This window comes from Pararge aegeria, chromosome 26 (genome assembly GCF_905163445.1).
Source record: "Pararge aegeria chromosome 26, ilParAegt1.1, whole genome shotgun sequence".
NCBI lineage: Eukaryota > Metazoa > Arthropoda > Insecta > Lepidoptera > Nymphalidae > Pararge > Pararge aegeria.
Genome location: NC_053205.1, coordinates 4,699,196 through 4,726,925, shown reverse-complemented (window position 1 = coordinate 4,726,925; position 27,730 = coordinate 4,699,196). Strand labels below are relative to the sequence as shown.

Here is a 27,730-nt window from a genome sequence, read left to right as displayed (position 1 = left end):
TGTATTTTCATTGGTCTTTATTCAGTAACAATATGAACAGTTCTCGTAGCCCGCCTCCTTCATCTTCTTTCCCACCCACTCGTACAGGTACGGTATGTTCGCATACACGCCCGGCACGTTCGGCTTTCCGCACTCCAGCCCGTAAGCGACCATCCCGACCACACCGTACCGAATCTGGCCGTCTCGGTTCTGAAAGCAAATTTATTTATTTATTTATAAGACAAGACACACCAGCAATTAATTAATTGTAACTACATTCATAAAAAAAATGTGTTAGAATTACAATAATCAATTATAGGTGTATACAGCATTATCGTTGTTTTCTCCGGTCACAATTTAAAAACGTATATAATTATTTAACTAAAGATTATTAAAAATAACAATATAAATGTGAATAAGCTATTACAACAGATTGATTGGTAATATTAAATTAAAATTAAATTTTTAATTAAGATTATTATATTTAATTGAAATTGAATGAATAAATGAATGAATGGATACCTAAGAATGCACGAACACATATACGGAATTAATTCAACCAGAAAGCAACCATTCCAACCATACCGTACCGACTCTGGTTGCCTTGGTGCTAGAAGCACAGTGAAGGAATAAATAAATAAAATAAATTATTGAATAAATATACTACGACGAGATAACTGACGAATATTTTTATGAAAATAATAAACATAAATACTTATAATATACTAATAAACACCCAGAACCTGAAAAAACATTCATGTTCATCACACAAACATTCCCCAATTGTGTGAATCTAACCCACGGCCTTGGACATAGAAAGCAGGGCCGCTACCCGATGCGCCATTCGGCTGTGAAAGAAATGAATTAATGGATAACAGCTACGAGTCAACGATAACATAAAAACAGAAAATTCAACCAGAACACAACCATTTCAACCACACCGTACCGACTGTGGTTGCCTAGGTGCTGAAAGCAAAGTGAATGAAAAGATGAATGAATGGATAACAGCTACGAATAAACGAGAATATCCAAACAGAAAATTCAACCCGAACACAACCATCCCAACCACACCGTGCCGACTCTAGTTCATAGTTCCCTCGGCGCTAGAAGCAAAGTGAATGAATAAATGAATGAATGGGTAACTACGAAGGCTTGCTCAAAAAGTTTTTCTATTTGCCCCATTTTATGGTAAACGTTTAGACCAGCTTAGTTCATTTTCGGATTATTTAGCTCATTTTACGTACAATAGTTAATGCCAACTGCTAAATGGAATTAATTTACAAACCGCCTGTACGAGAAACACTACTAAAGCGGAGTGGTTTTTAATGCTTCAATATTAGTCGTGTTTTCTGTTTATTAATTGCTTCATTTACAAGACATTACATAACGCCCCGCCGCGCAGGGGCATTGCAATAAAATTTGTCACTACTTTTAACACTATGTAGACTCTATTATGGAGAACTCTCAGGCACGATGATTTCCTAAACCGTTTCCTTCACTTACTTTATCCTGAAAGCATTAATAAATAGACTTTTTACAAGCTTCATTTTAAACTCCACGTAGGGATGCCTGCAGGCAGAAATTCTAATTTGTAATTTTTTGTATATTGAATATTAATATTTCATGAATGAATGAAAGAATGAATAAATGAATAAAAAGTACATAAAAAAAGAATAGTATAACTAAGAAAAGTGTCGCTTCATTTCATGTAAGATTTTTGAAGTAAAACATATTTGGATTGGTCGTAAGTATATGTCATACACTCCACGCTTCTAGACTTATACTCTAGCTAGTGGCAAATATCATAATCAATTAGGATTATATATTTCCAATATTTCAATCGCAAAGTGCATAAAAATTCAACAGTTTAAAAAAAAAACTCTACGTTTTACTCTCAATTATTCCATTTAACAAATGAAAGTATTTATAAAGTGGGAAAGTGATATAAATGAATTTTAAATGGAATATTAAATGAAATAGTGAATATTAAATGAAATGGCAGAATCCCAGGCACATTTTACTCTTGCATCAAAAAATAATAATGTAAGTTTCACTTCAATCGCGCGTAAAGGTTTCACGCACACACTTTTTTTTTTAATTTAGTTTAGTTTTTATTTATTCTGTTATTTAATAGTGTAGGTGGGTTAGATAATTAAGAAGTTAAAATAATGACGGTGCATAGTCAGTACATATATGAAAATTTAATTTATTTCCATAAAAATATATCAAAACATAAAAAGAAAATGCACTGTAACAATATAAATATTAGAAGCAAAAATAAACTCGTTGTGCAGTTTACTAGGCTACACAAAATTGCAAATTCATTCAAGGGCAATTGTATATTATTTTATAACAAATTACCAAATTAAATCTATGAGATGTCTCTCGATAAGTTCAAAGTGTATATAAAACGTAAGCTTACAGAAAAATCCTATTATAATATTAAGGATTTTTTAAACGATAAAAAGCTTGGGTGTGAATTGCTCTAGCTTCATAGCTTAATATAAATTTACTGGAAGATGGTGATAACGAAAAAAAAAATTTACCCCGCTAAGTTTGTTGTGGGCTCTTCTTAGACCAGGGCGCGTTTGGAACCCTCGTAGCTTTAGATTTAAGTTGGCGAACGAAGTTATCACCATCCCCTTACAATTATATAAACAAATATGTATGAACGCTTCATAAGTGCCTGTGATAGGCCTACATGAATACAGAAATTTTGAATTTGACTTTGTTACCAAATAAAATATAATTAAATTAAATTATTAATTTATAAGGTATTTACTTCGTTTTACAATCCCATCGTTTGCATGTGCCGCCTTTATAATGATTTAGTATCAAGTAATCGTAATATTGACATTTTTAACAAAAGGATAAATACTTTTTAAACACAACTTATTGAGCACTTTTCCACGTAATCTTTAGGGAAATTATATATATTTTTTTTATAAATTTAAAAAGCATATAAAAAAATGCATACAGTCGCGATAAGACTGATGTGAAAGGCATATACTAATTTTGGCATCGACGGTAGGAGAGCCGTAGCTTAATTGGTGAAAGCGCTCAGGCCGCGATTGCCTCGCGCTCAGGCCGCGAGAGTCGCAGGTTCAAATCATTTCGGTTCCGAAAATTTTTATATGCTTTTTAAAATTTATAAAAATTGATAATTCCTCGAAGTGTAGGTAAAAAAACTAATAAAAAGTTATAAAAATATTAATATGTTATTTTTTAAGTGTTTCTTTTTTGTTTCAACTTTAATTTTATCTATACTTTTTGTTTAATTTAATTCCAAGTTGTGTACACATACTTAAGTTTGTAGCTTAGAGCAAAACTTGTTATTACTTATATTTAGATCTACTTTCAGTTATTACCTGTTTTGTGTACCTAATAACAAATAAATAAATAAATAAATTTGTGATCGCAGTAGATGGTATTTCTAGCACTGCGGACGATGCTATGCGTTCTCCGGTATATCATCTTCGCTGCATTTCAAGGGGCGAAATAGGCGGTTTACTATAGATAAAAAAGGACTTACCCCTATTGGACACACGAGGGGCGATCCACCGTCTTTTTGGCATGTGTCAATGAACTCCTCACCGCCAGCGCATGTCAGGGATTTGTGCAGTTCGAAATGAGGTATGTGCCGGAACCTGGTGTTGGTTTGCAGCATGTTGCGACATGCCTCGTGTTCCACCAGACCCAACTTGATCTGGTAGTCATGGGAACGAAATGAAATTATAATATATTAAACTTAATATATATAAATCTCCTGTCACGATGTTTGTCCGCGATGGACTCCTAAAATACTTAACCGATTTTAAATTAAATTGGCACACCGTGAGCAGTCTGGTCCAACTTAAGAGATAGGATAGCTTATATCTTTAATTATAGTCGCAATTTTATTTTATTGCAATTTATTTGTCTATAATTAATTGACAGTCACATGTTATATATATTTATATATACTACTATACTCATTTAAGGCTTAGCGATACTGAATACTTTAAAAACAAAATCAAACGCAGACGAAGTCGCGGGCAACAGCTAGTTAAATATAAAAAACTAAGAAGAAGAAGAAACACTTTATTGCACGTATAACATATAGATAAAAGAAACAGTAAGGAGGCGGCCTTATTGCTGCAAGCAATCTCTTACAGGCAACCTTTGTAGATAGGACTTACAGCAAGAAAACAGGATAGTGCTAAGAGTGTTGATAGATATACATAAATACCAGAATGTAAAGATACAAATACATGTGTAATTCCAATAAATATACGTCCTATCCTACTAATATTATAAATGTGAATATAAGTTTGTTTGTTACGCTTTCACGCAAAAACTACTTAACTGATCCTCATGAAACTTTGTACACATATTCTTGGCAGTGTTAGAAGTAATATAGGATACTTTTTATTCCGACATTAAGCTCGGTTCCTTTGGGATAGGGGATGAGTGTTTGACGATTTTACACTCTATAACTCCGACAAATTATAACCGATTTAAATAATTATTTTTGTACAAATTATTTTTGTCTAGAGGTTATAATACGTGTTTAATTTTGCCTAAATTATCAGAACATATTGGGAAATAACAGAAAAAAACGCATCATATTCCAACTTCCAATAAAGACGTGCAAGGAGCGCTTTCACTGTTTCTGAACATAATGCTTTGCATGCAATACTGATTGAATCTGGGATCTGTTATGTGGAAATGTAGTATCATTTAATAGTCGATATCAAAATAAAATATATTATCCGCCATTCAGAACAGCGCTCTATTCAAAAAGTTTTTATAATTGTATGATATTGATTTATAATAAACTAGTTGTCCCGGCGAACTTCGTACCACGGATATTTTTTTTTATTTTTGAATGTTATTTTTTAATACTTATTATCCTATTCCGGTCTAAGAGAAATCCAAAAAATCAAATGTCATAAAAATTGGTCCAGCCGTTCTTGTGTTATAAATGGTGTAACTAACACAACTTTCTTTTATATATATAGATAGCCAACAACTTTAAAAGAGTTACCGTTCTTGAAGTCCAAAGCTAAATTACACGACTGGTTGGTGGATAAGTGTTATTATTCAGTGAATGAATTCTTTGCCACCAAAACATTATAATTCAGACTTTTTTTTCTTACTTTTGATTATGACATGCAACTATGAAATGCTTAGAAAGAAAGAAAGAATGAAAAGACATTCTTTTAATTTCAATTTTTATTATTTTTAATATATTTGCAATTGAAATATTTTCTCTGTCACAAAAATCCACCACTAGTAAAATTCATTCAATAAATTTTTGATACTCTCAACAAAAAAAAAAAAACTATTAAGGTGTAAAAGAATACTTAAGTGACAGCAATATACCTACTTAGTTAACTTTTCTAACTAACATAACAACATTTGTAATTGTATTATTTGCCTAATTAATTTAAAATAACATTATAACTTATTTCTGATTATTGTATTGTTATTCTTTAAATTGTAATGTAATTTATATTTTATTTTTTATTTTTATAAACATTTGCACACTCTGTGAGAGTCGATTGTGAAGGGTCTGTTTAATGAAATGTGTTCTTGCCTACCCACAATTTGGCAAATAAAAAAATATTATTGTCATGTTTTAAGCAAATAAATGAATTTGAATTTAAAGTGACGGTGGTGATGATTATTTGTGTTTTCTTACCTTCTTCAGAATATTGATGGTTGCCTCAGTCTTGGCGACTTTGCCCCAGCCCATACTGAAACACGGGCCTGCGCTGGTGTCCGGCATCATATTGAGCAGGCATGCGGTACCTATGTGAGGGGCCGCGGCGAAGTCGAACGGCGCCTTAAGGAATATGAGCGCGATGTCGTTGTATGCCGAAGCTGTTGAATATATTTACCAAATAATACAATTCTAAATTTGAAATTGAATGAATGAATGAATGAATGAATACACTTTTATTGTACAACACATAAACTATATGTGTAAATAATAATTTAACAGAATGCATACAATTTGGCAGAAATTAAAAATTTATTTATTTCAAGCTTTAGTTTATAGCCACCTTTGAAACGTAAAGTCAGTCTGTTTGCAGTGAATCTACCAACGGTTCGGAAGGCAGATTCTACCGAGAAGGGCCGGCAATAAACTCAGAAGAATGCTCTTTTTCAACATTATTTTACAGCTTAGAATTTTTCCTGTCTGGCCTGCTACCAAGCATTTGTAATCAATCGTGTAGACAAAGATTTATTATTATGAAAATAAAGCTTCATTTGCTAAACACCGCGAAAAGCAGGAGAATCTGTACGGTGTAATTTATAATTTGTTCCATCCTTAAACTCCACACCAAACAGATCTTCGGCAATGTCGCACGCACGTTTCGTCACGCAGCATCAGGAGATGTTAAACGTTTTGTGTGTGCACAAAATGTAACGTATTGGAGTTCCACAAAAGAGTTCTGCACCTTTCGCAGACGATATGCAGATATCACTAATTTATGTCCGCATAAGCAGGGCTGTTCTTTTTTTTTTTCAAAAATTGTTTCTTACGAAACTGTTAATTATAAACATATAAAAAAAGATAATGAACATATGAAAAAAACCTCAATATAACGATATCCTGAATCAAAATCTCGTTCGAATCAAATTCTTCGTAAATCCTTGGAATCCTTACTAATATGAAAAAGTGTGTGTTTGTCATTGCTTCACGTCCCAAAAAAGCAGCAAATTAACATGATTTTTGGCAAACAGTTCGTTGGAAGTACGCCGTTTTATATAGAGTACTTTTGAAGTGAAACTTCTTTGGAATCGTTGTGATTTCAAACCGGATGCAACGGAAAAAACGACAGGTAAGAGACACGTATACAAAAATGTGTAGGATGAAGCCGGCAAAGAATGAGACAGAAATATGCATACTATTTTATTTGTTTTTTTTTCCTATTTAAGTCACCAAGGAAACCGAATAATATCTAGAGAAAAAAAACAAACATATAAGAGTATAGGACAGAGTGAGATAGAAAACATTATAATTTTTTTTTACCTATTCCAGTTAACATGGAAACTAAATAATAAACATTACATTTATCCTAATAGTTCTGATACTCTACATCCACCTCAGTCTCTCGTAGGCTACTTTTCAGAAGTTACACTTCCGCCGTGTGTGAATAAATTGCACAGGTTTTTTTTTATGTCAAGATAACGAAGGGTGCAAACGGCTATTGCAAAATATCGTAATAAACGCTGACGAAGAACGAGAGCATCGCAGCTGTCCAAAAGAGTATTAAATATATATATCTACATTGCTAGCAACCCGGGCCACAAACATACAAATACTACTGATACAAATTAGCTAAGTAACAAGACTCAACTTCGGTTTGCCGACGATGTACCTCAGCAGAGTTTCTCAACATGAAACAGAATGAACATGAGCAAGACGAAGGTTATGTCTAATACTCATGTTCCGCTTCAACCAATAATCGTTGAGAGCACCTAGGACACACGAACCAGTTAGGTAGGTCCAACTTCGAGAAGGAGGTGAACCGCCGAATCCAACTCGGATGGGCAGCGTTCGGGAAGCTTCGTGACATCTTTTCGTCCAAAATCCCTCAGTGCCTGAAGACCAGTCTTCGAACAGTGCGTGTTGCCAGTGATAACCTATGGCTCCGAAACATGGTCGCTAACTATGGGCCTCATAAGAAGGCTCAGAGTCACTCAGCGGGCGATGGAAAGAGCTATGCTTGGAGTATCTCTACGTGATAAAATCAGAAATGTGAATCCGTAGAAGAACCAGAGTTACCGACATAGCTCAACGAGTCGTGAAGCTGAAGTGGCAATAGGCGGGGCACATAGTTCGGAGGAGGGATGGACGTTGGGGTCCCAAGGTACTGGAATGGCAGCCCCGTACTGGTAAACGCAGCGTTGGTCGAACCCCGACGAGATGGACGGACGACATTAGGCGCGTCGCAGGTAGCCGCTGGATTCAAGCGGCACAGAACCGTGGATTTTGGAACTCTCTACAAAAGACCTATATCCAGCAGTGGACGTCTATCGGTTGATTTGATGATGAAGTAACAAAACGACCGAGCAAAAATCTATCGATCATAAAATACGTGAGATGTTTAAGGGGGGGAGGGGGTCGAGTCAAATCTCATCTAGTCTTACGTCGGAGAGAGGGGGGCTCTCGGCAAATATCACGCATTTTTTTTTCCTGATTGAAACAAAAAAAATATACTATTTTGGTCCATTGGTCTTTTTGCAATAACAATCCAACGTGTTAACGTAAGAATCCTACATTTTGAAAAATCTCACGTGAGATTGGGGGATGGGGGAGGGGGTTGAATAGAATCTCACGACATCTCACCAAGGGGGAGGAAGAACAGAAAAATAAAAATAAACACGTGACGTCATTTATGGACGCCCCCTTATCTGTCACTCCCCAATATCCCCGCGGTTCTTATCTATGGTATTAGTGCCTTTTTCCATGCCTTTCCACGTACTTACGTTTAGTTCATGTTTCTTTGCTCCGCAAAAAAAAAATTGTGTGTACTTATGTACACGCTTTAGAAGTTATACTTCTTTGTCGTAACAAGATAAAAATCTTTTCAAAAATTTTATCTTTCGCCTTATTCTACGTTTGTAGAAAAAACGTCACTAACAACAGAAAATGGTTATTTAATACATAAGTATAAAGTTTTATTATAACGCATTATCTAGTCAAATAAAGTTATTTAAATATCACATTGGCCGATTGGCGCAGTTTGCAGCGACCCTGCTTTCTGAGTCCAAGGCCGTGGGTTCGATTCCCACCACTGGAAAATGTTTTTTCAGTGGCTGGGTGTTTATATGTATATTCTAAGTATTTGTGTATTTTATTCATAAAAAATATTCATCAGTCATCTTAGTACCCATAACACAAGCTACGCTTTCATTGGGGCTAGATGGCGATGCGTGTATTGTCGTAGTATATTTATTTATTGCTTACTATTTACTATCACAAAAAAACATAATTACATTTTGAATATTAATAGTTTCTTAATAGGACCACGGCAATTCAAAGTGTACACTTGACACCCTGAAGTTAGCTATAAGGCTTGACACCTTATAGCTAACTTCAGGGTGTCGATTTATTGTGATTGCAATTTACTCTCATAATTTTACCCTAACGCGCCAAAAGCAGTATAACTTCAAAAAAGTTACTTTCTGAGCAGTCATGTTTTTTTTTGGACTGGCAACTGAGTGGTTAGATTATATGACGAGTTCACGAGTGCTGTAGTTCTGAGTTCTGAGTGTTGGTGTTCTCACTTATAAAGAACTCCTCGTGGGAGACGAAGCGATCGGCATCCCTCTCCTGGACTTGGAACTGCTCGTTGACCGTTTGAGTGTCCCACTCCCCGGCGCGGCACTTCAGCTACAATGAGATAAATAAATAAATAAATAAAATAAAAATATAACGATAATACACACAACGCCATCTAGCCCTAAAGTAAGCGTAGCTTGCGTTATGGGTGCTAAAATGACTGATGAATATTTTCTTTTAGAATAATATAGATAAATACATATAAACACACAGACACTGAAAAACATTCCAGTTCATCACACAAACATTTTCCAGTTGTTGGAATCGAACCCGCGGCCTTTGACCCAGGAAGCAGGATAGCTGCCCACTAAGCCATTCGGCCGTCAAAGACGTCAACGTCGGCCAATGAAAAAAAAAAAACCCCAAACCATAAATTTATAGTTTCGTTTATTTTTTGTACAATTTATATATTCATTCACTGGTATAGGTCTAATGTAGACGTAGTATTTCTATCACTAATTCCGCAAAGCATTCACGGGCTCATTCACTTATCATGACAAATCACCAGATGAAATCCTTGAGATGTCTCTCAATAAGTTCAAAGTGTATATAAAACGTAAGCTTACAGAAAAATGCTATTATAATATTAAGGATTACATGTATGATTAAAAAAGCTTGTGTATGAATTGCTGGAACTTCATAGCTCAGCATAAACTCGACTGTGGGATGGTGATAACAAAAAAAAAACCTGGGGTCTTCTTAGACCAGGGCGCGTTTGGAACCCTCCTAGCTTTAGTTTTAAGTTAACGAATGCAGCTATCACCAACACTAACATTAGTTTAACATGTTAAATGTATAAACTTTCATAAGTGCCCGTGATTTTTTAATTTGAGTTTGATAACATACATTCACTCATCAATTCGCTCGCTCAATCTTTCATTCGTTTAAATAAAAGTTTACCTCCTCGGGTGTGACTTGCAGCAGCTTGTGGTTGACCGTTATCACCACCGACGGGTGGATGATGGATCCGCCTCCGATGTAGTCGTTCTGGACCCAAACATTAGTATTCGATTTCCTAAAATAAATGAATAAATATATTACGACAATACACCCCCAAAGTAAGCGTTGACGAATATTTTTTACAAATATTAGAACTGTAGTAGGATAGCGATGAGGCCACGAAAAGATGCAAATAATCATATCATACAAATATCACTTTATTAATTTACTTTATAAACTATTACAATATGAACTTATTGTTTTAAAACCCCGCAATTCACTTCATAACTCTCCAGAGAACGAGCCACCCCGCCAACCAGATCAAACCCAATCTCCCGCCAAAACTCATAGCCGTCCAGGTAGGATCCAAGCAATTTGATTGGTTCCCGCCGTTATGCGTCTACCGGCGTTAACCAATCGGAGAATGACAACCGATCGTCTCGTTCAAAAATAAGATTAAATTAAAAAAATACCAAAAAAGTCCTAACACAAATACAGAAGAGTCCGTGTATATTGACATCGAAAGGAATTGACAAACACGTCATAATAAGAGACGTCATACAAAGCGTTTTGTGAAATGAAAAATGTGTGCGTGTACTAGTGTACAAAGTAAAAGTGAAAGTTCTTAAAGACCTTATTTTTCGAAAAATGATCTACTGCAACTTTACAGAAACTGGTTAAATAATGTTAAATTAGATAAAGTTTAACAAAAGGCTTTTATTATCATGGGCATGAAAAGTAAAATGACATAATTGTATTATTTGTAATAATACAATTATGTCATTTTACTTTATTACTACTAAGATTATTACAGCTTTAATTTAATTGTAATATTATTATTATGGCTTATGGTAACTGAAATATGAAATATAAATATAAATAAATAAATATACTACGACAATACACACATCGCCGTCTAGCCTTAAAGTAAGCTTGTGTTATGCGTACTAAGATGACTGTAGAATATTTTTATGACTAGGTAATATAAATAAAATATTTATAATATACATATAAACACCCAGACACTGAAAAACACTTATGTTTATCACACAAACATTTTCCCGTTGTGGGAATCGAACCCACGGCCTTGGACTCAGAAAGCAGGGTCGCTGCCCACTGCGCCAGTCGGCCGTCAAATATTTTTTACATTCCATAAAAACTTCAGCAATTTTAGTGCCGGATCTTGTTGTTAATGTTTGAGGACTTTTTTTTAATAATATATAAAATTCAAATGCAATGCATTTGAAGTTCGAATAAATTCGAATCAACCGTGGCTGGGACAAGAAAAAGACCGCGCGTAACGAAAAAATGTGACGCGTAACTGAAAAATGTTACACTAAATTTTTTTCCAACCCGAATAAAGAAGTTTCAATTCAAAAACCTTTTGTATGTATATATGTGCATATGTACGTACTTAAGTATTTTAATACAGAAACATAGTAATTATGTACCATATAACATATGTATACATACATTTTTAAATCAAAATCAAAATTGCACGTATTCAGCACATTATAACAAATAGATACAAGTGTATTTTTTACCGTAAGTAATCTGTAATTTTTGCCTGCTTTTGTTTTTTTCATTTTATTGTAAAAACAGATTCTAATACTATTGTGTATGGAAGACATAGCTATGGTCAAATTATCGTCGAAATAGTGATCGGGACGGAACGTTGTCGGGAATCAACGAACATTACCGAAGGTGCAAAGAATTATGTCGGTCGTTATAACCGGACATAATCTATTAAAAATAGGTCATAATAAGCGACATGCTGTACACTGTAAGGAAAGTCATTATATCCGACTTTTTTGTAAAGAATTTTTTATGAAAACCAAACTTCGTAGTGTAATTACGTCACAATAACCGGTTGGTCAATATAGGCGGAGTCATAATAAACGGATACTACTGTATATACTTATACAATATATACACAAAATAATTTACACTAAATAGTACCAAATTAAAATATTGATTGCATAATAAGGCAAATTAGAAGAAATAGAGTACATACGCTACATGAAACCTGAAACATCAACATATTTTTGGGGGTTAATGTAATAAAAATAATTTGTGTCGTACTCACTTCAATAGCGCCACCATCCACGGGAATTCCCCGTAGTTCGAGAAAATCACCCCGTCCGCGACTTGCTGACTGGCGGTCCGGAACACGAAAAGGTCCGGCCGGTTCCAGCCACACTCCTCATTCCGCGCAAATTTTTTTGGTGGGGCGGAATGTTGGACTGAAAGAATATAACAAGATTGTTTATTCTGTCAACCTTCTTTAAGAAAATTGAAATTGGTGTACTTACTTAACGTTAGGTAGGTATATGAAAATACATATCTGTCGTGGTTCAGCAACCAAATAAATTATACAACGTGTAACAAAATTAGGAAATAATATTGAAGGATACATAAGTCTATTTCATAAGGTATCACCCTGTAAAAATATTAGATTCAAAGAAGCATATCTATTTTTCCACACAAATAATATCAAGACATTTTAAGTGATTCCTTATGACAACCCTATTGATGATAAAAGACTGACACCCGCATAGTACCTACGCTACGCGTCGCGTAGCTAATAAAGTGACTGAGTCACATAATTTTCATTTGCATGTGATGACAAGGCTGTATCTGATTTCTTTAAGTAAAACCTATGACAGTGGTTTACTAAAAAACTATTAGGTTTTCGGTTTCATCGATAAGTCTCGGAGACAGTACATAATGTACCTCAAAAGCCTGTGAAATATTATTTCTGTTTTCATTTACACGTTGTATAGTGAAGTCATATTTAATTAAATTCACTGCGGAACATGACCACCAAGGAGGTAACTTATTTAAGGTTGTATTTAAATTCCGAAGTAGCTGATTCTTGAGAAAAAAAACAAATGAATACTTTAATGTGGGACAAAAGATTATTTTGTGTTCGTCATTGATTTTGAAGTTCAAGCGAAAACGATTGAATTATGAACATACATAATCCTCATTCAGCCATCATTATATTGTATTAAATAATGAAAGCGCCCCACGCACGTCTTCTTTGTCACACTATACACCCGCGGAATGTTGCTAGCTCGCAAAATTTTCCCATTTTCTCATATTATCCATGCTAAATGGTATGAAGTGGGTAACCGTTTGTTCGAAAAACCATTCTCCAAAGTGTATTGGTTTTTGATGCTTCAATATTAGTATTAAGACGCGGTGATAGCCCAGTGGGCAGGACGTCGACTTCACTTTCGGGGGTGCGAGTTCGAATCCCAGAACGCACATCCAACTTTTCTAAGCTTTTTTTATTTTTTTTTATTTTTTATTTCATTATATCCATCTGCCATCGGCTTTTCCAGCCATAATCAGATTGTATGTTAACATGCTGTTTGCAAGCTATGTGCGTTTTGCGCAATAAAAATATCACTTGCTTCAACGGTAATAGAAAACATCGCGAGTAAACCTACATACCTAATAAATAATAATATATATAATTGTATACGTCGTTTTTTTATACTTTTCTTTTCTAAGATGATTTAATTTTTTTATTCTTTAAAATAATTGTTTTATAAATATAACCTAAAATAAACTATTTAAAACTAAATAAAATCGAAAAATATAATCTTTCTTCTCTTATATACTTTGTGTGGTGTGCAATAAAAGTATATTCATTCATTCATACCTGAGAATTCTCCATAATTTTCTCAAAGGTGTGTGAAGTCCACCAATCCATACTAGGCCAGTGTGGTGGACTACGGCCTTAAGCCCATCTCATTGTGGGAAGAGACCGGTGCCCTGTAGTGGGCCGGTACCTTAGACCCAATTCTGAAGTCCACGCAGACGAAGTCGCGGGCAGAAGTTAGTATACATATATACATTACAGAACCACTCTGGACAACCTGTACTTAGGATACTCACCCTCGTCGGAGACAGCACTAAATCCAGGAGGGCTTGACGACGAATGGAACTGTTCATTTTGTGTACTTATCACTTTAACAGCGATGCGGTCTTTTAGCTCGCAGCACACCTCCAAATAAGAATTGCAAGACTTCGGTGAACCAAAACTGTTCATAGAAATATTCACAGTTAGTTACAACACACATTTCCTCCGAATTCGATTTCATTATAAATCATTATAAATAATACTAGCTTTTGACCGCGGCTTCGCTCTCGTTAAGTTTGGTAAATATTAACTGCAATGGTTTAAAAAATTTAAATTGCTTCCAATAGAAAGATATGAACGTAAATTAATTTAAAAAAATCTATTTGATGCAGTTCGATTTTTTAAAATATGTGAAACACGTATATTTCTTTGTTTTTAATTGAAAACCTAAAAGCAAAGTTTCATGGAATGAACTTGAAAAATAAATTGATAAATGAAGTATCTAATACAAACTTTCATCCCCCATTTAACCTTCTTAGGGTTTAGAATTTTCAAAAATCCTTAAATAGCGGATACCTGCATTGTAATATCTATCTGTGAGCAAAATTTCAGCCCGATCCGTCATGTGGTTAGAGCTGTGCGTTGATACATCAGTCAGTCAGTCAGTCACCTTTGCCTTTTATATATATACTTAGATATACACTGAAAAACATTCATGTTTATTTCCAGTTGTTGGAATCGGACCCACAGAGCCTTGAATTGTGAAAGCAGCGTCGCTGTACACTGAGCCGAATGCGACAGGATGCGATTAATCAAAATAACAGGATGAAATAAAATGCATCCAAGGGAGCGAATTTGGGGATTTCTAGTAGGAAACGCTAAAAGACCACAATACACCAGACTAGCGTAATTGCAATGCAAATTATTTCGCAAGGCGGCGGATCAAGGGATTTAATTAACATGTCATCCTGGTATAGCACGAGAAAAGGGAATAGGAGAAGTTTAATATTGAATATATATTATTTGGATATTATTTCCACCTTTGCACCAGTGCTCTGAGAGTTGATAAAGCTGTGGGAGACGATAATTTTTATGCTTTCCCCGGGGATATAATTTTCTCCTGCCCATGCTAGTGTTCGATCGCTGGCAGGAGAATTTTTGGAATTTACAATTCCTGAATTTTCCCTGGTCGGTTTGGACTGTTTGCAAACCTACCGACAAAGTTGTACCGCGAAGCGATTTAACGTTCTGGTACAATGTCGCGTATTTATCGATTAGCGAAATTCATCAATCGTTTTATACAAAACACATTTAATATAAAACGATTGATGAATTTCTAAACTACAAGGACGCTTGGAAGCAGAGATGACGCGAGACAGAAAATTCTAAAGATTGTAAATTCTGGATTTTCAAAACATACTTTACACTAAAAGTTACATATTAAACTAATGCTAAAAAGTAATGAAAATATTGTTTACATGATAAGACATGTAAGAAAAAATTGAATGTTGGTAGGTACTGTGGAGACCGCCACATGGTTACACGACTTTAACAGTATGAACATAGTTGCGAGAGTGAGTGAGAGGGGAATACAGTGACCGCCAGCTCACTTTTCACGATGCGCTATACGTTATTTGTGACACCGTCACAAAAAATCGGCACCCTGAAGTTTGACAGTGTACACCTTTATTTGTCAAAAATTTGCGGGCCCATTCCGGTGATTTAATTGATTCAATTGTACAAAAATCTCAAATTTTAATGCTCAGTGAGATAACTAAATAATTCACTTCCAATGTATTAAATACTTTTGTTCTATTGTTAGAGAAGTTTTCTCTAAAAATGTACAATAAATTGTTATCTCATTACGCCAAAGAAGTATAAATTCTAACGCGTGTACATAAGTACACACACGTTTTTTTTTTAATTGCATTACCTCTTACGCTCTAAAACAACTTGTACTCCGTTGTGAAAACAGAAGTGTATGACTCGCAGCAATTGCGCGTACGCGTAACGGTACGGCCGCAGGGAGTCTTCGTTCGGCGACAAGTGTTTTCTATACTTAAAGTGCTAAAAGGCATGAATTGTTTCTTGTTACAAGGATTTCTTTGGTCGAGAACTACTTACCGTTCATCCAGAATGGACGAGCCGTCTGTAATAACGGAACGCGTGTTCGCGTCACACAGATAGTACAAAACACAAACACCGGAAACGCCTTCCTCTGTCGTGCAGTTATTTTCTGGAAAAGACGTTTTTTTTTTTCAAAAACATAATAATTTCGTCCATATTTTCTTTGTAGTAATAGTTGACGGACTTCTTGGTACACTCATACCAACCTAGCCACAATAAATCGCGCTGGCCCACAAACGTATTAGAGGTGACCTGGGCCCCAAGTCTGCTATTACAATTGTGTGTCAGTGATCGATCAGTGACTTCATAATTGTCAATTTTGGCATATTTGGTAGTCTGCTAACACAATAGTGTCATTATGGTGTCATTATGATTTTCCGATGGAAAACCACTGACACTTCAATGAACATTTGCTAGTCTGCTGCACAATGATAATTCACTGTAATGGATTCACTGAGGTCAATCGCGGTTACCTCCGAGCGTAGAAATGCAGAACGATCACTATTTGATCTAACATCGATCGGGTTTTTTGTTTAAATTTTGTAATAAATTATTTTTAAATAAAAATTTGCACCCTCTGATTACACTGCAACGTAAGTTACTTAAAGGGACGGGTCTCCTCCCACAATGAGAAGGGGTTAAGGCCGCTGTCCACCACGCTGGCCCAGTGCGGATTGGTGTCCACCAATCTTTGAGAAAGTCGAAAGTAAAGTCGAGCTCCTACCCACTGAGCTAACGCCGCTTCGCATTAAAAATAAAAATATCAGTGCAAATAATTCGTTAAAAAAATTATATCAACCAAAATCAACATCAATGTTCCCATATAAAGTAATTTTTAATCTATACTAATGCTTAAACGATGATGAAAACCGCATTATAATCGTTTGCGTGGTTTAAGAGTTGTATATCGAGGCAACGTATCAAATTTAAATTCAAAAATTCATTCACCTTATCACAGGCACTATGCCTATTGAGTATACTATTAATGCTTATCCAAATAAATAGTTTTATAATTATTAATTTTGATTATATACCTGCAAATTCTTTTTTAAATTCAAATTGAACCTATCGCTAAGAAGTTGCGACGGGTATAGAAACGCAAAAAGCAAGAAAAATGCAGTGGGCCGCCCGGCCGCGAATAACATAGCTTGGAAATTAAACTGGACCGGGTAGGCAGCGCTGCAATTCGTTTCTAGGTTTTTTTAAGATATCGTCGAATTTGCCGAATTTGACGAAGTTGCGCGGGACAGCTAGACCTCAATATTAAAATAGGATTTTTCTATAAGCTTACATTTTATATAACTTATTATAAAATATAATATTATTTTTGTATCCTCTAAGAATTTATTTGATTATCTCTAAAATATAATTTTTATTAATACATAACTATAACCTAAAATAAACTATTTAAAAACTAAATAAAATCTAAAACGTCCTCGAAACCACCGCAGCGAGGCACAAAATACACATAGAGCAAGAGATTACAATTTCGTGGCCTTATCGCTACATAGCGATGTCTTCCAACAACCAAAGACGCAAAAGGAAAAAACATAGAAAAGAGGAAGGTGTTGCAATAAATAAGAAATAAACATATTAAGGTTTTTACAAATCCAAAGGAACTAGGAGAGTGACATAATAACTTATTTGTATTATTTTATATACTTTGAACTTATTGAAAGACATCTCAAGGATTTTTTACTTACAATTTATTTTTACTTTTAATATAATTTTATTTTGTATAAGATGATTTTATGTATTTAATGTACACATACAATTTTTTTTTCGAAGATTGAATTAAGAAGTACGACCTCTTATCGGCACTAAGAAAAAAATTAAAAGTATTAATATTTAAATTGTTTTAGCTTTAATGCTAAGGATTTATAAAATTTCTTTGTTAAAAGATAAAAATTTACAAGGACAAGTACATATTCGTACTATGATATATATTTTACTAGCTGTTGCCCGCGACTTCGTCTGCATTTGTTTTTGTTTTTAAAGTATTCAGTATCGCTAAGCTTTAAATGAGTATAGTAGTATATATATATAACATGTGACTGCCAATTAATTATAGACATTTAATTTGAAATAAAATAAAATTGCGACTATAATTAAAGATCTAAGCTATCCTATCTCTTAAGTTGGACCAGACTGCTCACGGTGTACCAATTTAATTTAAAATCGGTTAAGTAGTTTAGGAGTCCATCGCGGACAAACATCGTGACAGGAGATTTATATATATTAAGATATGAATTATATACTTGTATCATCTATATCTATACTTATAATAAAACTGTAGGTACCTTAAAGATTTCTGTACATTTAATATATGTACATTTGAAAATTGTGATCGGGGGGTGCTTTACAATCGAGTCCAAAACTGTTTTTTATTTAATTTTTGTCTGTCGGTCTGTCTGTCTGTCCGAGTATCACGTGAAAACTGCTGAACGGATTTAAATAAAGAATACTTTTAACCCATAAACAATAAGTTTCCTCCGGGAAATGGGATGAAAATATTTATCAATTTTGCTTCTAAATTCTCTCAATTTGGCTCCGTTAAATTTAATCCGATTTTAATTATTCTTTATTTATCTGAAAGTGTATACAATCAAGCATGTTTTGTCTAATTTTAATGAAGATCTGATGAATATTGTAGGAGATAAACGACATAACTCTTCACACATAACAACAAGTCGCAAGGCATATGAAACCACTGTTATAACCGATTTGGTGCAGACGAAGTTGCGCGGGTCAGCTAGTTCTAATATAAATCATATATGATTATAGTTATATTTCGACTATAAATATACTATGTGTAATATACTTTGGGTTTTATTTGTTTCATTCTATCTGAGTTCTGGAATTGCCGAAAGGTCGCACAAATTGACCTTAGCCTTAGGTACGTAAGAATGTGACTGATAAGAAATGTCTGTACACATAATAGGTAATAAGTTATGAGTCGAAAGGCAACTGGATTATAATCGTAATAATAACAAGACTTGACCTTAGAAAAAAAACCCAAATAATCTATATACAACAAAGAGTTAAGAACATACAGAACCCTAATTCATTCAAAAAGAAATCCATGATAATTTATGAAAATTAAGCTTAATTTGCTATAATCCGCGAAAAGCAGGAGAATCTGTATGGTGCAATTTATAATTTCTTCAATTCTTATACTGCACACAAATTAGATCTTCGGCAATGTACCCTCCTGCTTTTCGCGGATTACAGCAAATTAAGCTCAATTTTCATTATTCCTTCTGCCATTATTGCATGCTGTGCATTATATCCAAAAATTCAGACAAAAAGGACATAAGGCAGGCATGAACGACAGTTTAACATGCATTCCAAGGCACGGGGGTGAATCACCGCCAATTACCAAACTCCTACCTATCTATAATATAAACTAGGTATAAGGTAACAGGTAACACCCAAGTAAAATCGACTTACTAGAAACGGACATAAATTACTTATATTAGGATATCGTCTGAGAAAAGTAAAGATATCCTTTGGGGGGGATGGGTATATGCTTTTATAACATGATACCGAAGGTAATATTGGAACTAGCTTTACCTTTGTTTAAACAATATATTCAAACATATTTAACGAAACGTGGTTACTACACGATTGATAAATTCCTTAACGAAAAATTCTAAATATTGTTAAACTATAAAATGATGTTGGAAAAGAACAATATGCTGAGTTTCATGCCGTCTCTCCTCAGTGGAATCCGCGTTTCGAACCGGTGGTAGAGTCACTACAAACAGACTGACTTGACGTTTCAAAAGTGCTTATAAACTAGGCCTACTTGAAATAAATGTTTTTTTGAATTTTGTATAACAATACACTTACTCATGGAAGGAGTCAAACTGACTTCATCATTAAACTTATTAGAAGCTTCGGCAGGTTTACTGTACGATGTGTCTTGTATATCTGTAATAAAATAGATACAATTATATACCTAGTTATACAGGGTAAAATAATAAATGTCAGAAAGCTCTCGGCCTTGTAGTTTCTATTGCTAAAACAAACAACTTTTGTTCTACGACTTTTCAAAATTCAGTTATAATTTAATTCAATACAAAAAAAGTCATGTTAAGACTCTAAGAGGACATTACACTGTGCGAAACGGACCACCGCGAGCGTGCGAGTCGTGGTTCGCGCGCTTTTGCCGATAGTACGTTACAGAGTAGCAACGGGTAGAGTGTGAATCAATGAATACACTTTTATTGAACACCGCATGAAAATACAGGAAAAATGATAAAAAACAAAAACCTTGTTTACACGAAGTATACAATTAGGCGGCCTTATCGCTACATAGCGATCTCTTCCAGGCAACCGATGGCGTAAAACACTGCTCAAGACGAGAGGTAGGTGGTGCAAATTAATATAAATATATACATACATAGTATCTATGTAAAATATTGAATAATTAATATTTCACAAACTATCGAGTTAAACAAAAAGTCCTAAAACAAAAAGTTGTTTGTTTTGTTTTAAAAATATACAGGCCGAGAGCTTTCTGTGATTTTTTATAAACTTTAATGTTATAAACTTTAAACTTTAATGTTTATCTTTTTATATTTATTAAATAAAATATTAATACATAACTATAACCTAAAATAAACTATTTAAAAACTAAATAAAATTAACGATGATGATGCAGTCTGAGATAATAACATAACATCCTAAAGATTTAATACTCTAGGTTCTTGTATATAGAAAATTTGACTTTGGTGAGACAATATATTCATATACTTAGGCTTTATGTCTTGAAATAATGTAGTTTTTTGAATGAATACTTCACGAATTTCTAATAGTATAGCCCCAACATTGGGATTGCAAGATGGCCGAAAGTGCTGTCCCCGAGAACACCTGCGGCCCGCCATAATTATTATCATTTAATTATTAAATTAATTATAAACTAATTATGTTATCTTTTTATTATAAGTATTAATGTATATTATTCATAAAAATATTCATCAGTTATCTTAGTACTCATAACAGAAGCTACGCTTACTTTGGGGCTAAATGGCGATGCGTGTATATATATTATCGTAATAATATATATACACGCATTATATATACTTTATATAGGATAAAAAATATATTGTCGTAATATATTTTTTTATCTTATTAACTTGCCCGGACGAGTTCCGAGACAAGAAGCTTTACTTCTACTAAGTCAAAATTAATCGTTAGGTTGTTATAATGATAACGATATAGCTCACTGATATTTGATGGATCCAAATTGAGTTTCTTGTTTGGCTTTGCGGAGGATTCTCCAATCGAATCCGCTTTTACAACTTCATTGACCCATTTGACTACGTCATCCAAGCTTTCGCGTTTAGCTGTAAAATTAATTTACACATAAAAATAAAGCAAATCCTCTGCATGCATTCACACACGACAGAAGTTTTACTTCTGAAAAGTAGCCGACCAGAGATTGAGATAAATTAAAAAAAAAAAGAAGTTTATTTGGGTAAATATTTGGGTAATTTCTTTTTTTTTTTTCCTAATTCTAAGGTTGCCTGGCAGAGATCGCTATTAAGCGATAAGGCCGCCTTTTATATTACTACTTCTTTCGATGTTTCTGTTTTTGTTATATTTTAAATGTTGTGGTATACAAATAAAGAGTTTAAATAAAAAAAATAAAAAAAAATAAAATTACTATAAAGGCTGGAGCCTTCTTTTAAGGGTAGTATTACTAACCCGGTGTCAGAAGCCACCGCACTTCCATACCAAGAAATAAACATAAAAACGAGGGTAGGTATACAAACAAAAAAAAATTGTATCAGAAATACATGTTATGTAGAAGAGAGATAATATTATAATGTATCAGGAGTCATAGAATTAAGATCATACAGAACCCTAATTCAACCATTATTCCATTCCATTGTGTCCAAAAAACTGTAGACACGCCTAGCGCACATCTGACTTCACACCCACAGAATGTTGCCAGCTTAAAAACTGTTTCTCATGTTCCCAATTTTATTAAACCTTTAGAACATAAAATAATTGCTGTCAACTGCTAAATGCATTGAAGTGACTAGCCGCCTGTTCGAAAAACACTACTAAAGTTGAGTGGTTTTTGATGCTTCAATATTAGTTGTGTGCACGGTTTCTGTAGATTCTTAATTCTTGGTCAGGAGTATTAACAAGCGTAAACATTATTTTAATAATTCATTAAATAACACATAAATGTATCGGGTTAAGTCGGCGTGAGAATAAGATAGAATAGAATTCTATTACACATTTTGTTTCAATTATCATGAAACTAAACTAATAATATGTAACATATGCAATGTAACATTTTACATTAATTGTTTTACATGTTACATCATTTTTAAGCTTGCAAAGAAAAAAGAAAAAATCCTGTGCAATTTCAGATTTTCAATTCACACACGTCAGAAGTGTAACTTCTGAAAAGTAGCCTACGAGATATTGAGGTGGATGTAGAGTATAAGAACTACAAGATTAATGTAATTTTTTAGTTTCTATGGTAACTAGAATAGGTAAAAAATGTATAATGTTTCCTATCAAAATAAAAAATTCAAAATTCATTTATTTCAAGTAGGCCTAATATAAGTACTTTTGAAACGTCAAGTCTGTCTGTGTGTGACTCTACCACCGGTTTGGAAGATTCTACCGAGAAGAAGCCGGCAAGAAACTCAGCAGTTGCTCTTTTCCAATATCAACAATTTACATTTTACATTTTAAAATTCATTTTTATATCTTGTGAGAGATGAAAGCGGAGCCGGATGCTTCCAAGCAATTGTCATTAAGAAATTCATCAATAGTATAATAACCTCACTGTAATAAATGTGTTTTAACAAATTCTTTAATCTATCTCACTCTGTCCTGTACATGTATGTGTTTGTGTCTCTATGTAATTATTTTTACGTTTCATAGAGTTTGAAATCACAAAGATTCTAAAGAAATTTCACTTCAATAAATCTTACATTTAACTTAATACTACTGATTCATTCATTTTTGTGAAAAGGTGAATTAGACAAGAGTGTTCTTAACTTCGTTTGATGAAAATCGGTTCAAGATGGCCGCCGTCACCAAATGGCGGATTAAGTTTTTTTCACAGCTCACTCAATATGTGTATCAAATTAAACGCACGACTAGTTAATGTACACTACATTAAATGCCGGAGGTTTTTAAATTTTTAATTCGTATATTTATTTTGTCAATAAGAAAACAATATCTTACCTTTTGAACGGTTCGTTGGGTCCAAGTTAATTTTATTTTGATTATTTCTCCGGATTCCGTGTTGATCCCGACCCACTGTCTCTTCGTAAAGTTGGGCCGTTATGTGATTTGTTACAAGGAGAACTGTTAATATTGTGTATCTGTGAACAATTTGTGTATTTTTTAGACGATCTTCATCATCAAGCGTGTTTACGGAATTCCTTGACATTGTATATTAAACATTAAGCCTTATCTTATGTACTAATATACAACGTGTAACAGAATTATGTATTCCATATGGAATCACCCTGTAAAAATATTAAATCAAAAGAAGTATATTAATTTTCCATAAAAACTAATTCAAAATATTCTAAGTGTTTACTTATGACAGCCCTATTGAAGATAGAAGACCGACACGCGCATAGTACCTACGCTACGCGACGCGTACCTAATAAAGTGACAGGTGTCACATGATTTTAATTTTGCATGTGATGTTAGGGCTTTATCTGATTTCTTTCAGTAAATACTACGGCAGTTGTTCACTCAAAATCTATTAGGTTTTCCGTTACACAGATAAGCCTCAAATAAAGTACATAATGTAAAAAAACCCCTGTTAAGTATCATTTCGGTTTTTATTTACACATTGTAGAAGCTGAAGAGTTTGTTTGTTTACTACAACGCGATGATCTCAGGAACTATTGGTTCGATTTGAAAAATTATTTCAGTGTTGGATAGCCCATTTATCGAGGAAGGCAAAGTCAAAGTCAAAGTCAAAAATATCTTTATTCAAGTAGGCCCATAGGTGGCACTTTTGATGCGTACATAAGAATTACACGGTAGTGAGATGATGGCGATAACCACATTCGTAAACTTAAAACTAAAGCTAAGAGGGTTCCAAACGCGTCCTGGTCTAAGAAGAAGCCCACAACAAACTTAGCCGGGTGTTTTTTTTTGTTATCACCATCTCACAATGTCATTTTAAATTATTAGAAGAGCAACCTGGTTAGAGCAATAATTTACACCCAAGCTTTTGTTCGATTACGTAGTCCTTTATACTATAATAGGACTTTTCTATAAGCTTACGTTTAATACAAACTTTGAACTTTTTAAGAGACATCTCCAATTGGTAGTTTATTGTAGAATTGTATGCAATTTCCTTTAAACGAATCATGAATTTTATGTAACCTAGTATATTGAACTGTAAGTTTATTCTTACTTCTAATGTTTAAATTATTGCAGTCACATTTTTTCTTAAATTTAGAAATGTTTTTATGAACGTGCATTCAATTTTCAAATATGTACTGACTATACACTGTCATTATTTTAAAACTCTTTAAATTTATCTCTCAATGACTCTCTCGGACCCATTTTGTAGATAGAACGAACAGCCCTCTTCTGCAGCACGAAAATAGTGCTAATATCAGCAGCATTACCCCAAAGTAAATTTATATGACATAATGCTGTGAAAATAACTAAAATATACCAGTCTAGCAGTTTCTACGTCGGTCATATGGCGTATCTTCTTTACCGCCTAGGCAGCAGAACTAAGCCTGTTCGATAAATTATTTACATGAGGGCCCATTGAAGTTTAGAATCTAACGTTATTCCTAGAAAAACTGTCGTATCCTCCAGTTTCAGTTCCTCATTATTAAGTAGTACATTGGTTTTCACGTGTTTAACATTAGGTAAAGTGAATTTTATACACTTGGTTTTTTTTCCTATTATATATAGGCTATTGGCTATATATCATCACGCAAGACCAATAAAAGCGTAGCAGGAATGAAGAATGTTTTAAAATAGGGGGTTTTTTATGAGATCTTTCGCTCCGTGTGCTGCGTAATCGGTTGAAGTATCTATAAAATCATTTATGTCCCCTTTGAAAGGGGGAGAAGTCGCAAGGGACCGGTAGTTTACTATATTCGCGCAAGCTGTGGGAATCGAACCCATAGCCTTGGACTCAGAGAGCAGGGTCGCTGCCCACTGCTCCAATCTCAAAATTCTAATTGTTATTCTCAAAACCATTGTGGCAATAACATAAACAGTACATGTGTATAGGTAGTAGAGAGAGTTTGTGTAGAGGAGTGTCAAATGCCAGCTGTCAACTGTCAGCTGTGAACTGTCAACAGGGGGACCATGGTTGGGGAACGAAGCTTGTGGTATGTGCTTATGGGGAATGCCTAGCCAGACAGTGGAATATCAGTGTCATTAGTTATTAAAAGTATTCTGCGGTATATAAGCAGTGGCGTGCACTTCATACATGCAGAAAAGCACTGCATACCCAAATTATTGTATATAACTCGTATTGGAGGGGATTTTTTCCATTTTATGCCATGTACCTGCTTTATGCATACCCTGCTCAAAAACCCTGTGCACGCCACTGTATATAAGATGTCAAAACAGCGATCTATAAACGTTTACATAGTGCAGTGTAGCTGTACTTATATTTATATAATAAACTATTAGGTATATAATCCAACTTACATCAAGTTTTTTATAATACAAAAACGTTTTAAACTGAAGTTAAGTGTTGGGAAACAATCGCATGTCTATCGCACGGAAGTTGTTTTTATATAAAAATATATTAAAAGTAAACAAATGTAGCACTCACCTAAACATTTTGACATTTGACACAATAAACTCTGTTAAAATATAAGTAAATAAATCGGTGAGTATAATAAATACGCGCCCGCCTCGCCGGGCGTTGTTATGGCACTGAGAGCATACTATAAACTTTTATAAATCGCATGAGGAAAACTTTGAACTAGCCTTCAGAGTCAACGACTATGAGAATTTTTGCCCACGACCATACGTAACCGGTTTGGCAGGCGTTGTATGTGGCTTTTTAATAATAATAATAACAATATTTTTTATTTGGCAACTATTATATAATAGAATAATTAAAAACTAAACTTAATCAAAAAACTTACATGAGATATTAATATTAAATATACAAAAACCGTGTGTGTACATGTACCTACACGCGTTAGAAGTTACACTCCTTTGGCAATAAACGAAAAAGGTAGGTTAAAATTTAACGGAAATAAATATCACTAAAAAACTTTTAACTTTAATTCGACCAAAAACCGTCACTTGCTGCTCGGCTCGTTATATTATACCATCGACTTCAATAAAATTTACGGTGAAAATAAAAATTAAAGTGATGCATTTTGATAAACGACTAAGACACCGGGAGGTATCTTTGCATCGTTCGAGTCCATGCAGGACTGCGGTGCATCATTTTTCATTTTTCGGAAGGACACTTGCCGCTAACCACCTGAGGAGTTGCTACGGCGTCACCGGGGGAGTGGGGCGAGCGCGAAAGCTCGCCATGAGAAGAGCCCCAGGGCTCGACGACATCGGGGGGGAAGTGGGAGACGTCGACCCGAGGGTGCCTCCTGCGAGGACTCGGACCTCGGCTCGGTTCGACGTTAATCTGCCTGTGGGTGGACTTTTGGACTAATCATTGTTTAGTCCGATCGCCCCCGAGACCGTGGTAAGGATCCACGTCCGGATGACGTCAGAAATCGCGGCCCTCGTCTTCGCCGGCGAAGACGCTGTGTATGTTGCGTGTGTGTGTGTTGTTGGGACACGTTGTCGGTTGTTATTTTGTCGTCAGGGTCGTCAAGGACATGCTTCGGACGTCGCCGCTTTGGTTCGACGTCGGGGACGGGGGTATAAGTGGACGCCTCGACCACTAGGGGGTTGGGGTGTCGGACTGCATTTTCAAAGTAGGTCTTTGATAATGATTTCATAGGGCGCATTCCGGCCCGCAGACTTTGACAATTGAAAGTATACACTGTCAAACCTTATAGCTAACTTCAGGGTGTCGGTTTTTTGTGACGGTGTGCGCGCGCATCGTAAAAAAATACTCTCATCATTTTTCCCTAACGCGCCAAAAGAAGTATAACTTCAAAAAGTTGCAAATTAGAATTTCTGCCTCCGTGGAGTTTAATATAAATCTTGTAAATTGGAGAGTCGTATCTATTTGTTAGTGCTTTCAGAATGCCGTTACTGCTCACCCACGTTCTTTTCATCAAGGATGCTATTCGTTTTCTTCTGATGGCAAAAAAGTCATCAGTATGACCCCTCGTATAACGTGGTAAGCCCAACAGCATTCTGAAACCATCATTATACGGAACTCGTAGGGCGTTCAGCGATGCCTGTGTATAGCTGGTCCAAAGGGATCCCGAGTAAAAGGTTTGACAAATAGCTTTGAACAAACTAACTTTTGCTTTATGGCTGCAACAGGCAAACCTGTGGACTAACATATTTTAAGTATG

The 27,730-nt window shown here is 34.7% G+C and overlaps 1 protein-coding gene across 2 annotated transcripts; it reads right to left on the bottom strand.

Moving 5' to 3' along the window:
* On the bottom strand, positions 1 to 26,264 carry LOC120635385 (phenoloxidase-activating factor 2-like). Of its 2 annotated transcripts, XM_039906391.1 has the most exons (12): positions 26,059 to 26,262; positions 23,472 to 23,611; positions 21,485 to 21,604; positions 20,106 to 20,186; positions 16,251 to 16,362; positions 14,162 to 14,307; positions 12,342 to 12,498; positions 10,217 to 10,331; positions 9,262 to 9,367; positions 5,663 to 5,844; positions 3,512 to 3,685; positions 1 to 189 (listed from the first exon to the last, which is right to left on the bottom strand). In XM_039906391.1, the coding sequence occupies exons 1-12, from the start codon at positions 26,064 to 26,066 to the stop codon at positions 22 to 24; spliced, it is 1,509 nt and encodes a 502-aa protein (XP_039762325.1). In that variant the 5' UTR covers positions 26,067 to 26,262; the 3' UTR covers positions 1 to 21. The 2 variants fall into 2 exon arrangements, with proteins under 2 accessions (XP_039762325.1, XP_039762326.1); XM_039906392.1 differs by lacking the exon at positions 21,485 to 21,604 and having other exon boundaries at positions 26,059 to 26,264.
* Between the last annotated feature and the right edge of the window lie 1,466 nt (positions 26,265 to 27,730).

Coding starts and splice junctions, on each gene's coding strand:
- LOC120635385 (XM_039906391.1), bottom strand. Junction 9,368..10,216: donor TGCAAGTCACACCCGAGGAG/GTAAACTTTTAT, acceptor ATCTCATTGTAG/CTGAAGTGCCGCGCCGGGGA. Junction 3,686..5,662: donor CCATCAATATTCTGAAGAAG/GTAAGAAAACAC, acceptor CATGACTACCAG/ATCAAGTTGGGTCTGGTGGA.